The following is an 11600-nucleotide window of genomic DNA, read 5'->3' as shown; positions in this document are numbered from 1 at the left end:
AGAAGATGGAGAAGATGGAGGTGAAGGTGGAGTAGGTGAAGGTAGAGAAGGTGGTGGAGGTGGAGGTGGAGAAGATGAAGGTGAAGGTGGAGAAGATGAAGGTGGAGAAGGTAAAGGTGGAGAAGTTGAAGGTGGAGAAAATGAAGGTGGAGAAGATGGAGAAGATAAAGGTGAAGGTGGAGAAGATGAAGGTGGAGGTGGAGAAGATGAAGGTGGAGAAAATGAAGGTGGAGAAGATGGAGAAGGTGGAGGTGGAGAAGATGAAGGTGCAGGTGGAGAAGATAAAGGTGGAGTAGGTGGAGAAGATGAAGGTGGAGAAGATGAAAGTGGAGGTGGAGTAGGTGAAGGTGGAGAAGATGAAAGTAAAGGTGGAGTAGGTGAAGGTGGAGAAGATGAAGGTGGAGTAGGTGGAGGTGGAGAAGATGAAGGTGGAGAAAATGAAGGTGGAGAAGATGGAGTAGATGAAGGTGGAGAAGATGAAGGTGGAGAAGGTAAAGGTGGAGTAGGTGGAGAAGATGAAGGTGGAGGTGGAGAAAATGAAGGTGGAGTAGGTGAAGGTGGAGAAAGTGAAGGTGGAGAAGATGAAGGTGGAGTAGGTGAAGGTGGAGAAGATGAAGGTGGAGTAGGTGAAAGTGAAGGTGGAGAAGATGAAGGTGGAGTTGGAGAAGATGAAGGTGGAGAAAATGGAGAAGGTGAAGGTGAAGGTGGAGAAGATAAAGGTGGAGGTGGAGAAGATGAAGGTGGAGAAGATGAAAGTGGAGGTGGAGTAGGTGAAGGTGGAGTAGGTGGAGAAGATGAAGGTGGAGGTGGAGAAAATGAAGGTGGAGTAGGTGAAGGTGGAGAAGATGAAGGTGGAGTAGGTGAAAGTGAAGGTGGAGAAGATGAAGGTGGAGTTGGAGAAGATGAAGGTGGAGAAAATGGAGAAGGTGAAGGTGAAGGTGGAGAAGATAAAGGTGGAGGTGGAGAAGATGAAGGTGGAGAAGATGAAAGTGGAGGTGGAGTAGGTGAAGGTGGAGAAGATGAAGGTGGAGAAGGTGGAGTAGGTGAAGGTGGAGTAGGTGAAGGTGGAGAAGGTGGTGTAGGTGGAGGTGGAGAAGATGAAGGTGGAGAAGATGAAGGTGAAGGTGGAGTAGGTGGAGAAGATGAAGGTGGAGAAGATGAAAGTGGAGGTGGAGTAGGTGAAGGTGGAGAAGATGAAGGTGGAGTAGGTGAAGGTGAAGGTGGAGAAGATGAAGGTGGTGTAGGTGGTGTAGGTGGAGGTGGAGAAGATGAAGGTGGAGAAGATGAAGGTGAAGGTGGAGTAGGTGGAGAAGATGAAGGTGGTGAAGGTGGAGTAGGTGGAGAAGATGAAGGTGGAGAAAATGAAGGTGGAGAAGATGAAGGTGAAGGTGGAGAAGATGAAGGTGGAGTAGGTGAAGGTGGAGAAGATGAAGGTGGAGTAGGTGAAAGTGAAGGTGGAGGTGGAGAAGATGAAGGTGAAGGTGGAGAAGGTGGAGAAGATGAAGGTGGAGAAGATGAAGGTGAAGGTGGAGAAAATGAAGGTCGAGTAGGTGAAAGTGAAGGTGGAGGTGGAGAAGATGAAGGTGAAGGTGGAGTAGGTGGAGAAGATGAAGGTGGAGAAGATGAAAGTGGAGGTGGAGTAGGTGAAGGTGGAGAAGATGAAGGTGGAGAAGGTGGAGTAGGTGAAGGTGGAGTAGGTGAAGGTGGAGAAGGTGGTGGAGGTGGAGAAGATGAAGGTGGAGAAGGTGGAGAAGGTGAAGGTGGAGTAGGTGGAGAAGATGAAGGTGGAGAAAATGAAGGTGGAGAAGATGAAGGTGAAGGTGGAGAAGATGAAGGTGAAGGTGGAGTAGGTGGAGTAGGTGAAGGTGGAGATGGAGTAGGTGAAGGTGGAGGTGGAGAAGATGAAGGTGGAGATGGAGTAGGTGAAGGTGGAGGTGGAGGTGGAGGAGGCTGCAGAACCATTATAATAAAGTGAGCACACCTTCAGTCGTGGCTCAGATCTTCCCACCAGACCTGAGACTCTTAATCTGCAGGTTTTGGTCTCGGATCTGCAAAACCAGGCCAAACTGATCTCCACCAGTTCGGCTGATGGCAGGAATGCCTCACCCAACTGTTGCTGTGGTGAGAAGATGGCTGTCTCCCTGGTTACCTCCATGTTTGCTCCCCGATGCTTCAGGAACTTTCAGCTCCTCAGCTGCTTCTGACTCTTTGCTCCGACTTCATCTCGCTGTTCTTTAACTCAGCGACATCATTCGCTCTCTTCCCTCTTTCCCTCCTTCCTTACTTCTCTCTTCGTTGCATGAGCTTTAATTGGTTGCTAAATTACCATCAACAGGCCTCCGGCTTCTCCCAGATGCGATGACTTTGGGATTCTTCTTGCTCGGTGCTGCCCCCCTGTGGCCGCACCCCTTCACTGCAGGTCACTGGGTGACCTGTGGAGCCACTGGAGGCTGAGCAGGTGAAGCGGGAATAATCAGCCCACATTTAGTCAGAATCACCTTTTGGATAAGGACAATTCACAGTTTCCAAAAAAAAACAATCCTACTTTTTCTTTAGTATTACTTTTAATTTCCTAAATCAGAAGAGTTATTAACAGAGAACGATCTTATCAGCCCCTGGTGGAGTTTCCTCTCGGACAGGAAGTGGACTTCCTCTGCTTCCTGTGTGTGTGTGTGTGTGTGTGTGTGTGTGTGTGTGTGTGTGTGTGTGTGTGTGTGTGTGTGTGTGTACAACAAAGAGTGGATAACGAAGAACAAGCTGAACCAAAGAACAATGCCAACTCTGCAGACGACAAACTAAAAGAGCAGAAAAGTGAGCCGGACCAGGACCGGCAGAGCCTGAGGAGGACCAGGACCAGCAGAGCCTGAGGAAGACCAGGACCGGCAGAGCCTAAGGAGGACCAGGACCAAGTGGATGTGAAGCAAAAATGGACTATAAACCAAAGAAGGCCAGAAAGGTACTGTAGTTTTGGGGGTCTGTCGGCCTGCCTGCCTGCCTGCCTGCCTGTCTGTCTGTCTGTCTGTCTGTCTGTCTGTCTGTCTGTCTGTCTGTCTGTCTGTTTGTTCCAGGAAGATCAGACGTGATTTCAGATTAAATCTGGAACCAGATGAACTTTTCTGATGAATCTGTTGGAATTTCTCTGTTTACATGAGAAGTTTGGATCAGCTGAGTTTTCTGATTGGTCGACAGAATCATCACGTGCTCGTGCCCGTGCTGCTGGTCACAGCTGATCACATTTCCAACTGTAAATATGCACTTAAAAACGATCATTCTTCACATTTAAACAAAGCCTAATGATCTTTTAATGAGCAGATTTTGATCAATAAGCCTGTATTTACGGCTTTATCTGACAATCAATAATCAATCAACAGCAGTGATCATCACATTAATAACAAAACTAACGTGATATTTGCGTTTAGAAACGAGGATACTGTGGTTTTTGCCTTTTATGTCATTTCTACCTTCTGTGATCAAAGATGCTCTCAGGATGATGACTCACTCTCTTCTGTGCACTAATGACAATAATCAATTGTTGGAGACATTTTACTTTGGTGTGATTCTGTGGTTTTTCCCTCAACAAGCAGGATTTCAGAAGCTTTTGTCCTTCCAGTTGAATCCAGCTGACAGAGCTGCTGATTGTTCTGGTGATGTGAAGGAAACAGATTTTTGTTTTCTCTTCACGCCTTCAGGCCTCAGCAGCATGTTAATGTGTGTGTCAGCGGGCGTCTTACAGTGTGTGATGTGTTGTCAATGGGTGTCAGCAGGAAACTGTCAGAAATGGCTGCTCACCCATCAATCACAGCCAAGCAGAGGAGAATTAACACACACACACACACCTACACAGCTGCACTGTAAATTCCAACATCTCAACTGCCACCAGACTTCACTCCACCAAAGATGGATGATCTAGAGCCACTTGGTCCTCCTGCAGCTGCTGGACTCATCATTGCAGAGGGAACCTGGGTGCTCTTCATCCAGCACAACCGCTGTTCCTTCAGCCCGTGGGACACCTCCAAGGATCACACTAACACTCAGGAGAGAGCTGTCTGTCTGTCCACCCGTCCATCATCCATCTGTCAATCATCCATCTATCCACCCATTCATCATCCATCCATCTATCAAGGATGGATGGATGGATACCATCCATACCATCAGGTATCCAGAGTCAGGTTGAGGGGACAGAAGGTCCTAGAGCTGGACAACCTTCTCATCCACGAGAGTAAACCACAATGTACAGGGAGCGAGCAAGGGGGGGATACAGTAGGGGTGTTAGAAAGATATCAATACAACTACATATTGTGATACTTCACTGCACAATAGTGCATCCATTCATTGAAGTGCACTTTTGATTTTACACGTATTTCATGTGGTGATGCGCTTTTGGTGTTCTCTGGTCGCCTTGCTGTCTGGGACAGTGGTCAACCTCACAGTGTCTGTCAGCCCAGTCATGCATGGAGTCACGTTCCACTACATTTGCACATGTATTAATGTAATCAAGCACAGGGATTGGTTTTTCCTTGTGTTCACATAAATGCACTTATTGTGCCACACCTCCAGGTTTGTTCCAAAGGGGGGCCCTGGTGACCAGCATGTGAGTGAAGCAAATTGTAGGCAGTCTTAGGGAGTTGTATAAGAAGGTTTGTATTAGTATAAAATTGTAGGAGTTATCTGTGTAGACTGAAGGAGCCCTGTGCTGTGGCAGCAGCTAAATCCCCCACCCTAACCAGATGGGTGGGGGATTTAGTCCATGAGTAGACTAAACACAACACATCGATTGACCCGGTGACCTTGTTGTGAGACAATAGAGCTTAGCACTATGCTACTGTGCTACTCTTAGTCTAGTACCTCACCTGCTTGTCTTGGGAGCCCCTAACAGACATAAAGCCCTGGACGCCATGTTTCTATGAACATTGTAACACAGAAAACTTCAGAGCCTGGCACATGATTGGATGATGAAGGGCTGCAGGTGTTTAAAATAAAATGCTTTTTGTAATGTTGGCCTCATGAATTGGACTGAATACACGGGAACTACCGGTATACGATCTTTCGAGGTTTGACAGCAGAAATTTGCATGATCTGATTGAACTGCGTCTCCTCTTGGCCCCAGGCTTTTGTCTCTCCAATCAAAAGGCTGGTCTGGTCAAAATCTGGACGCAGAACTGTGGATCGAAGTAGCACTTACCGCCGACCACTGCACACCGTCCCCCTCTATGCCCCAGATTACCTCATCCACCCCGAGAGGCTCATCTTTGACTACATAGAGAAGGAGGTCAAGGTAGAACTGGAGACACACACAACAGAATCAACCAAGACATCACATGATATTTCATGACCATGTGGCTTCTGACCACAGTTCCTCGGTCACCTGACCTGGGTGTCAGTGTCACTGAACTCCTCCAGCAGAGATGAGCTGCTACAGCTACTGGACACAGCAAGGGTTGGTAGTCAATTAATAAACTTAAGCTATGGACAGATGGCCGTAGACCTCCGGCTGCAAAGTAATTCATGGTTAGCCAACAGTACGCACAGATTGATAATCAGTAATCAGTAACTTTTCTATAATTCCAATAATATAACATTGATACTTGATGTTTTGAAGGCAATATTATATTACCGGTATTAATGAATTATTAATAAGTGAGACCAGCCAAACCAATGCTGATCAACTATTTGGTTTCCTAATCCTGAAGAGATTTGATATTTTTTCAAAGATCTCCAGGAAATATAGGGCTCAATTCTAGTGCCACTGTTTTTGATGAGTGAAGGATGATCAATAATTGTGACGTGTTGGTGAGCAGCAGCTGAAGGTGCTGCCGCTGAAGACCAGCATTGATCAGGACTGCATCATGAGTCTGTCGGCTCGCTGTCTGCTGTTGACGTGGCGGGATAACGAGAAGCTGCTGATGAGGATTCCCACGCATGAGATCGCTGCTGCCTCCTACCTGCGAGACGACGCACTGCACCTGTTGGTCCTCAAGACAGGTGACCACCGGCACAGTTATCCTAGAACACATGAAGACCAGGAGTTGCTTCTGAATGAAAATTGAAGCAGCATTTGTACAGTAGATGATACCCACAACACACTGGTAGCTTCGGCAATCACAAATGCATGAACATAAGTATGTAGGTTTGAGGCCATTTAACCATGTGGCTACAGTGGTAGAGTTCCTTTAAATATTGCCACCAGAGGCACGACTCTACTCAATAAAACAGCGAAAAGCTTAATTCGTACCTGGAAACCTCCAGCTTATTCTTCTGCATGGGTTTTGTGGTGTTTCTTGATCTATTGACCCAAGTCTGCCCCATGATTACTGGTGTCATTCAAAGATCTGGTGCAAAACAAAAGAAAGTGAAAGCAGTTTCAACAAAGACCTCCAGAAGCTGCATGTGTTCTGCTCTGCTCAGCTTGGTGTTGTTCTTCTACTTTCCACCAAGGGACAGATGTTCTTTTCACCTGTCAGGTCTGAACGTAGACACAGTGGTCGCGGGAGATGACAGCCTCGACAGGAAGACAACGGGCATCGACGGACGAAGGCAAACTGTGAGCTGCAATGCTGATCCTCGACCTGTGGGGGGCACCATGGAGCGAAGACATACCATCTGTGGAGTAGACTGGAGACCATCACTATCAAGGAGTAACCATGACAAATCCCAGAATGTGGAGAGAGGAGGAGGAGGAGGAGGAGGAGGAGGGAGTCTGGAGAGGAAGAGAGTGGGAGGTAGCTGGGAGAGGAAGCAGCAGACCCGGAAACCAGGTGGGAGCTGGGAAAACCGCAGAGCCAGGCCAGTGAGCGGGAGCTGGGGGGTGGGAGGAAGTGGCGGAGGATGTGGGAGCTGGGAGAGGAGGCATGGGGGAGGAGGTGGTGGTGGAAGCTGGGAGAGGAGAGGTGGAGCTGGTGTTGGAGGAGGAGGCGGCGGGAGCTGGGAGCGGCGGCAAGCCTGCACTGGGAGCTGGGAGAGGGGAAAGAGCTACGGCAGCTGGGAGAGAAGGAACCACAACCCCCTGGAACCCACACCCTGCCCAGATGCTTACTGCAACCTGGTGATCCTGGCTGTGGAAAACCGGGTGGGTCACCTTGAAGGCAAAATAATCCTGTGGAAAACTAATTGTGTGCACTCTTGGTATGTCCTGAGTCTGCGAGTGAGGAGACAGAGTTGAGAAACATGAAGGTATCATCATGTCAGGTACAGGTGACTGAGGGAGGGGGACATTACACCAGAGGCCTCATGTACACGGCCAGGAGCCAGGTCCTACCTGGGCCCATGCAGGTGCTGACCACACTGGGCTCCTCGGACTCAGGCTCATTTCAGCCAGAGCTGGCCGAGCGGACCGGACTGAGTCGGTCGACGCTGAGCCATGTTCATTGACAACGCAACTAAAGCTCTGCCGCTGATGGCTGTAGTCGCGGACGCAACTCAGAGCATCCATCACGCTATCAAACCTATTAACAACATCCATCTTCTACCACGTCACCCTGAACAAGGTCGGAGGTTCTTCCTGTAACTGCTGTCTTAAAGAAAGCCACTATCGCAGTCGATCCTGTGAGCAGAACTGGCCGGGCCATCGGTCTGGTCCAGTTCACGTCCTAGACTGATTGAGTACAGCTGCAACACAACTGCTAACTCAAACTCACACCAGTGCAGCCATCCTGTTTAACCAACGGGCAGATTTTAACTATGTTGACAGTCCACGCAACAGTCAGGAATCATGTGACCCTGGAAATCATAACAACAGGTCCAGATGTGATTATGGTCCTGGCCGATGGTGTTAGACCAGCATGAACATGTGTGAAAATATAAAGTCAGACTCCAGTGGGGCCGGCATTAGATATCATTAGATCATATTTACACATCGTGTGTGTGTGTGTGTGTGTGTGTGTGTGTGTGTGTGTGTGTGTGTGTGTGTGTGTGTGTGTGTGTGTGTTTGTGTGTGTGCAGGATGCTGCAGAGGAGTACTGTTCTCTCATCTGTCAGATGTTCCAGATCATCTATGGCCATCAGACCATCGAGTGCGTGGACAGGGCAGGGTTTCACCACACCATGCCGGACCACTACTGGCTGCAGAGGAGTGAGTGACAAACATAAAATATCACTGATATATGTGAGAAACACCTGTGGGTCTGGAACATCTTCCCAGCGTGTTCCTCTGAGAAGCAATAAATCGCCATCTCCTCAGAGGATGCTAATGTTTAGCATGAGGACTGTTTGTATGTGCCTGTAGGCGACAGCTGTCTGACTGACATGTCCTACAGCTATGATCCAGAGTTCAGCTGCTGCAGCTCCTAGTGAGTGACATCAGACCAAAGACCAAAGACACTTTCATGCACTTCTAGTCATCTGATCCCTCCTTCTGATGTCTCGTCTCCATTAGCGACGACTCTCAGGACGCCTTTGAGCAGTACTACAGTGAGACCTACAGCGAGAACTCGTCACTGTCGCTGCAGGACTCCCAGCGTAGCCTGGCGTCCGTCAGTGACCCTGGAGAGAATAACCCCGCCCTGCTGCTGATGCACGAGTACATGATGACGGTGAGTCCGTCTCAACTTGGGTTGGTCGTGGAGTTCCACAAGGTTCTGGACTTGGGCCAGTCCAGTCACTTTGAACCTGCTTCTCTGAGGACACACTAAGTTGTGTAAATCTGATGATGACACAGCTGCATTTATCTATGGAACCAGAGGAACCGCAACAGTCAGTCCATCTTCAGGCTGGACCTCAAACCTTCTCCGTCTTCTTCACTCCCACCAAATTGAGGTGATTGTTTTTGGTCCTGAACTCCTCAGGAACAGACAAGCTGCTAACATCATGAGTCTGGAGGGACATCTCTTCAGAATCTTGTTTATCTGTGAGAAACCTTGGCGTGACCTTTGACCTGGATGTGACCTTTAAGTCTCTTGTCAAAGGTCTCCACAAGCACAGTTTTTCACGAGTGTAACATGACAGATCAGATCAGACGGACTCAGGATGATGCTGAAAAGCTGCTCCAGGATTTGTTCTCCCAGGCTGACTGTTGTGGGTCAGGAGGTCTGAATGACTCAGAACCTCTGGCTGGCCCAAACTGCTGCAGCTGGAGTTCTGAGGTCACATGACTCCTGTGTCTTTCTGTGCATCCCTCTATCGCTTCTTCTACCCATCTGTCCACCAGCAGGAAGGTCCTCCCTATGAGCCTTGTCCCGTTCCAGGTTTCTTCCTCTTAACCCTCTGAATTCCGGTTTCTGGTGGTGTTTTGCTTCTGTCACAGTTCTGCTCTCCATGGTCTCATTTCTCTGGTCTTCACTGGAACCTTGAGAATCTGAGGATTATGGACAGTTTTTGGACCAGCTGGTTGGTCAATGTCCGTTGATCCCAACAGGAAGGAGAGTTTTTCCAGACAACTGTAGCAGACGGTTAAAGACTGACGTGAACTTCTGCTTGGGAGAAATTCCACATTTACATGGTGTGTGTGTGTGTGTGTGTGTGTGTGTGTGTGTGTGTGTGTGTGTGTGTGTAGCTGCGGAACAAGCTGAATCCAGTGGAGCTCCAGCAGTTTGCTGTGTTGCTGAGAGAATACCGGCTGGGTTCCAACATCGAGCACTTCTGCTGCGAGCTGCTGCAGCTCTACGGCGACCAGCGCAAGTTCCTCCTCCTTGGTGAGGAGCAGAAGTTCGATGTTTACTTGAATTGATTGGTGGGCGGAGTCAAACAGGCTAAAACACCCGTTTTCCATGAGGTGCGCAGTGAGGTACGTTTTTTTGCTCTGCCTGTGGTGTCATCTAGGAATGCGTCCCTTCATTCCTGACAAAGATGTTGGGGTGTTTGAGAGTTTCATGGAGAGCATTGGGATCCGGGAAGGTGGGATTCTAACCGACAGCTTTGGACGCATCAAACGCAGCATGAGCAGCACGTCGGCTACAGCCATGAGAGGGTACGTTGGTCAGGGGGAGTGGCCTATCAGGCCGCTAGCATTTCTCCTGATTTGAAGGCTTACTCAGCTCTGTTTCTGACTTGGCTGCTTTTGTGATCTACTGTGAAACCTGAGGAAACAGGAACTCGAGCCAGTGCTGTTCTGTTGTCTTCCAGCAGCTACGACAGCTCGTCTCTGGCTTCAGGCTGTCAGGAATTCAACCGGCGCATCTCCGACATCACCCACGACATCCAGGCGCTGGGTTTTCAGGACACACACGGAGACATCGAGGAGGAAGACTACTACCTGTAACCTGCTTGCACGCCGCTAAGCAACATACCTGCACGGAGAGCTGCAACCTTGGACGTGTAATAAGATAGAACATCAAAGCTGAAATGGACCGCGTTGCTCTTTTGATCCTTCAGGTCACCTGATGTCTCCTGATTTAGTTTCTGTCAGCGAGAGAATCACCTGAGCAGAGCAGCATGACTGAGCCAATGTTGCTCAGTAGAGGGAGGAGCTTTACATCCAACCATCTGCCATCCAACCACCAACCATCCACCATCCATCCATCCATCCACCATCCATCCATCCATTCATCCATCCACTCATCCAACCACCAATCATCCATCCATCCAACCACCAACCATCCACCATCCATCCATCCATTCATCCATCCACTCATCCATCCACCCATCCATCCATCCATCCACCCACTCATCCACCCACCCACCCATCCACTCATCCATCCATCTATTCATCTATTCATCCATCCACTCATCCACCCAAAGCTCATCCATCCATCCATCATCCACAAATCCCTCATCCATCCATCCATCATCCATCCACTCATCCATCATTCATCCATACATCCATCATTCATCCATCCATACATCATTCATCCATCCATCATTCATCCATCCATCCACTCATCCATACATCATTCATCCATCCAGTTTTACATTAATAAATCAAGATCTCACTGAGTTAATGTAACAGAGTTCAGTTGTAAACATGAACATTTATGACGTTGCTCTCCTGATATTTAATTATTGTGAGATTGATATTAAATCTTGGTTGATCATCACTGTGCAACATTCACTGTGCAACACACACTTCCAATGAAAATTATGAACACAACCACCGCGAGGGGGCGCCCGTCACTCACAGATTGCGCACGTGAGTATGTTTTGCACATACCTACTGGGGTCAACGTCTGCATTTTACTAGCAAAGTGGGGACATTTATTTTGGTCCTCAGACCTTTAGGGTGTGTGTGTGCGCGCGTGTGTGCGTGCGTGCGTGCGTGTGTGTCAGTGAGTCAGCAGCGTCTTCCTCTTTCCCATTATGTAACATGACGGTCAGCAGAGATCTCCATGAATGTTGATGATGATAAAACACCTTTATGTGTCAGAACACCAGAGAATGACGTATGTGCGCGTGTGCGCGCCACGCAAAAAAACTTTGGTTTCCGTTGTCCCCGCAGCAGCCTCAGGCTCTTCAGACTGACACTGAACAGACCTGCAGGGTATATTTCGCAGAGAACTGTCAGGACGCATGCACGCTCACGCACGCACGCACGCACGCACACACAGCATGGTGTCTCTTCACAATAAAGAATGTTGTGTTTGGTGAATAAATTGGCTTGTTTTATTCATTATTATTGTTGCGTTTTCTGGCCGTTGCTTCGTATTTCCGCCTCAGGCTGACGCGGACGACGT

General features: G+C 48.7%; 1 protein-coding gene across 3 annotated transcripts; it reads left to right on the top strand.

Annotated features, from left to right (window-relative positions):
* Positions 1-2700: 2700 nt before the first annotated feature.
* On the top strand, positions 2701-10533 carry ccm2l (CCM2 like scaffold protein). 3 transcript variants are annotated; one of them, XM_029834405.1, is made up of 11 exons: positions 2701-2956; positions 5108-5275; positions 5354-5437; positions 5799-5982; positions 6462-7066; positions 7939-8068; positions 8222-8285; positions 8372-8528; positions 9488-9626; positions 9754-9901; positions 10057-10533. In XM_029834405.1, the coding sequence occupies exons 1-11, from the start codon at positions 2927-2929 to the stop codon at positions 10190-10192; spliced, it is 1845 nt and encodes a 614-aa protein (XP_029690265.1). In that variant the 5' UTR covers positions 2701-2926; the 3' UTR covers positions 10193-10533. The 3 variants fall into 3 exon arrangements, with proteins under 3 accessions (XP_029690265.1, XP_029690267.1, XP_029690266.1); XM_029834406.1 differs by having other exon boundaries at positions 2704-2956; positions 10060-10533; XM_029834407.1 differs by lacking the exon at positions 10057-10533 and having other exon boundaries at positions 9488-9664; positions 9754-9885.
* The last annotated feature ends 1067 nt before the right edge of the window (positions 10534-11600 follow it).

Source organism: Takifugu rubripes, chromosome 3, assembly GCF_901000725.2.
Source record: "Takifugu rubripes chromosome 3, fTakRub1.2, whole genome shotgun sequence".
In the NCBI taxonomy this organism is placed as follows: Eukaryota; Metazoa; Chordata; class Actinopteri; order Tetraodontiformes; family Tetraodontidae; genus Takifugu; species Takifugu rubripes.
Note: the sequence above shows the minus strand (reverse complement) of the source record. Positions and strands in the feature narration are given on the sequence as shown.

Excerpts from the sequence above, each read along its gene's own strand:
- ccm2l (XM_029834405.1), top strand. The coding sequence starts at position 2,927 with ATGGACTATAAACCAAAGAAGGCCAGAAAG. Across the intron at positions 2,957-5,107 it reads AACCAAAGAAGGCCAGAAAG|GCTTTTGTCTCTCCAATCAA; the intron begins GTACTGTAGTTT and ends TCTTGGCCCCAG. Across the intron at positions 8,069-8,221 it reads CCACTACTGGCTGCAGAGGA|GCGACAGCTGTCTGACTGAC; the intron begins GTGAGTGACAAA and ends ATGTGCCTGTAG.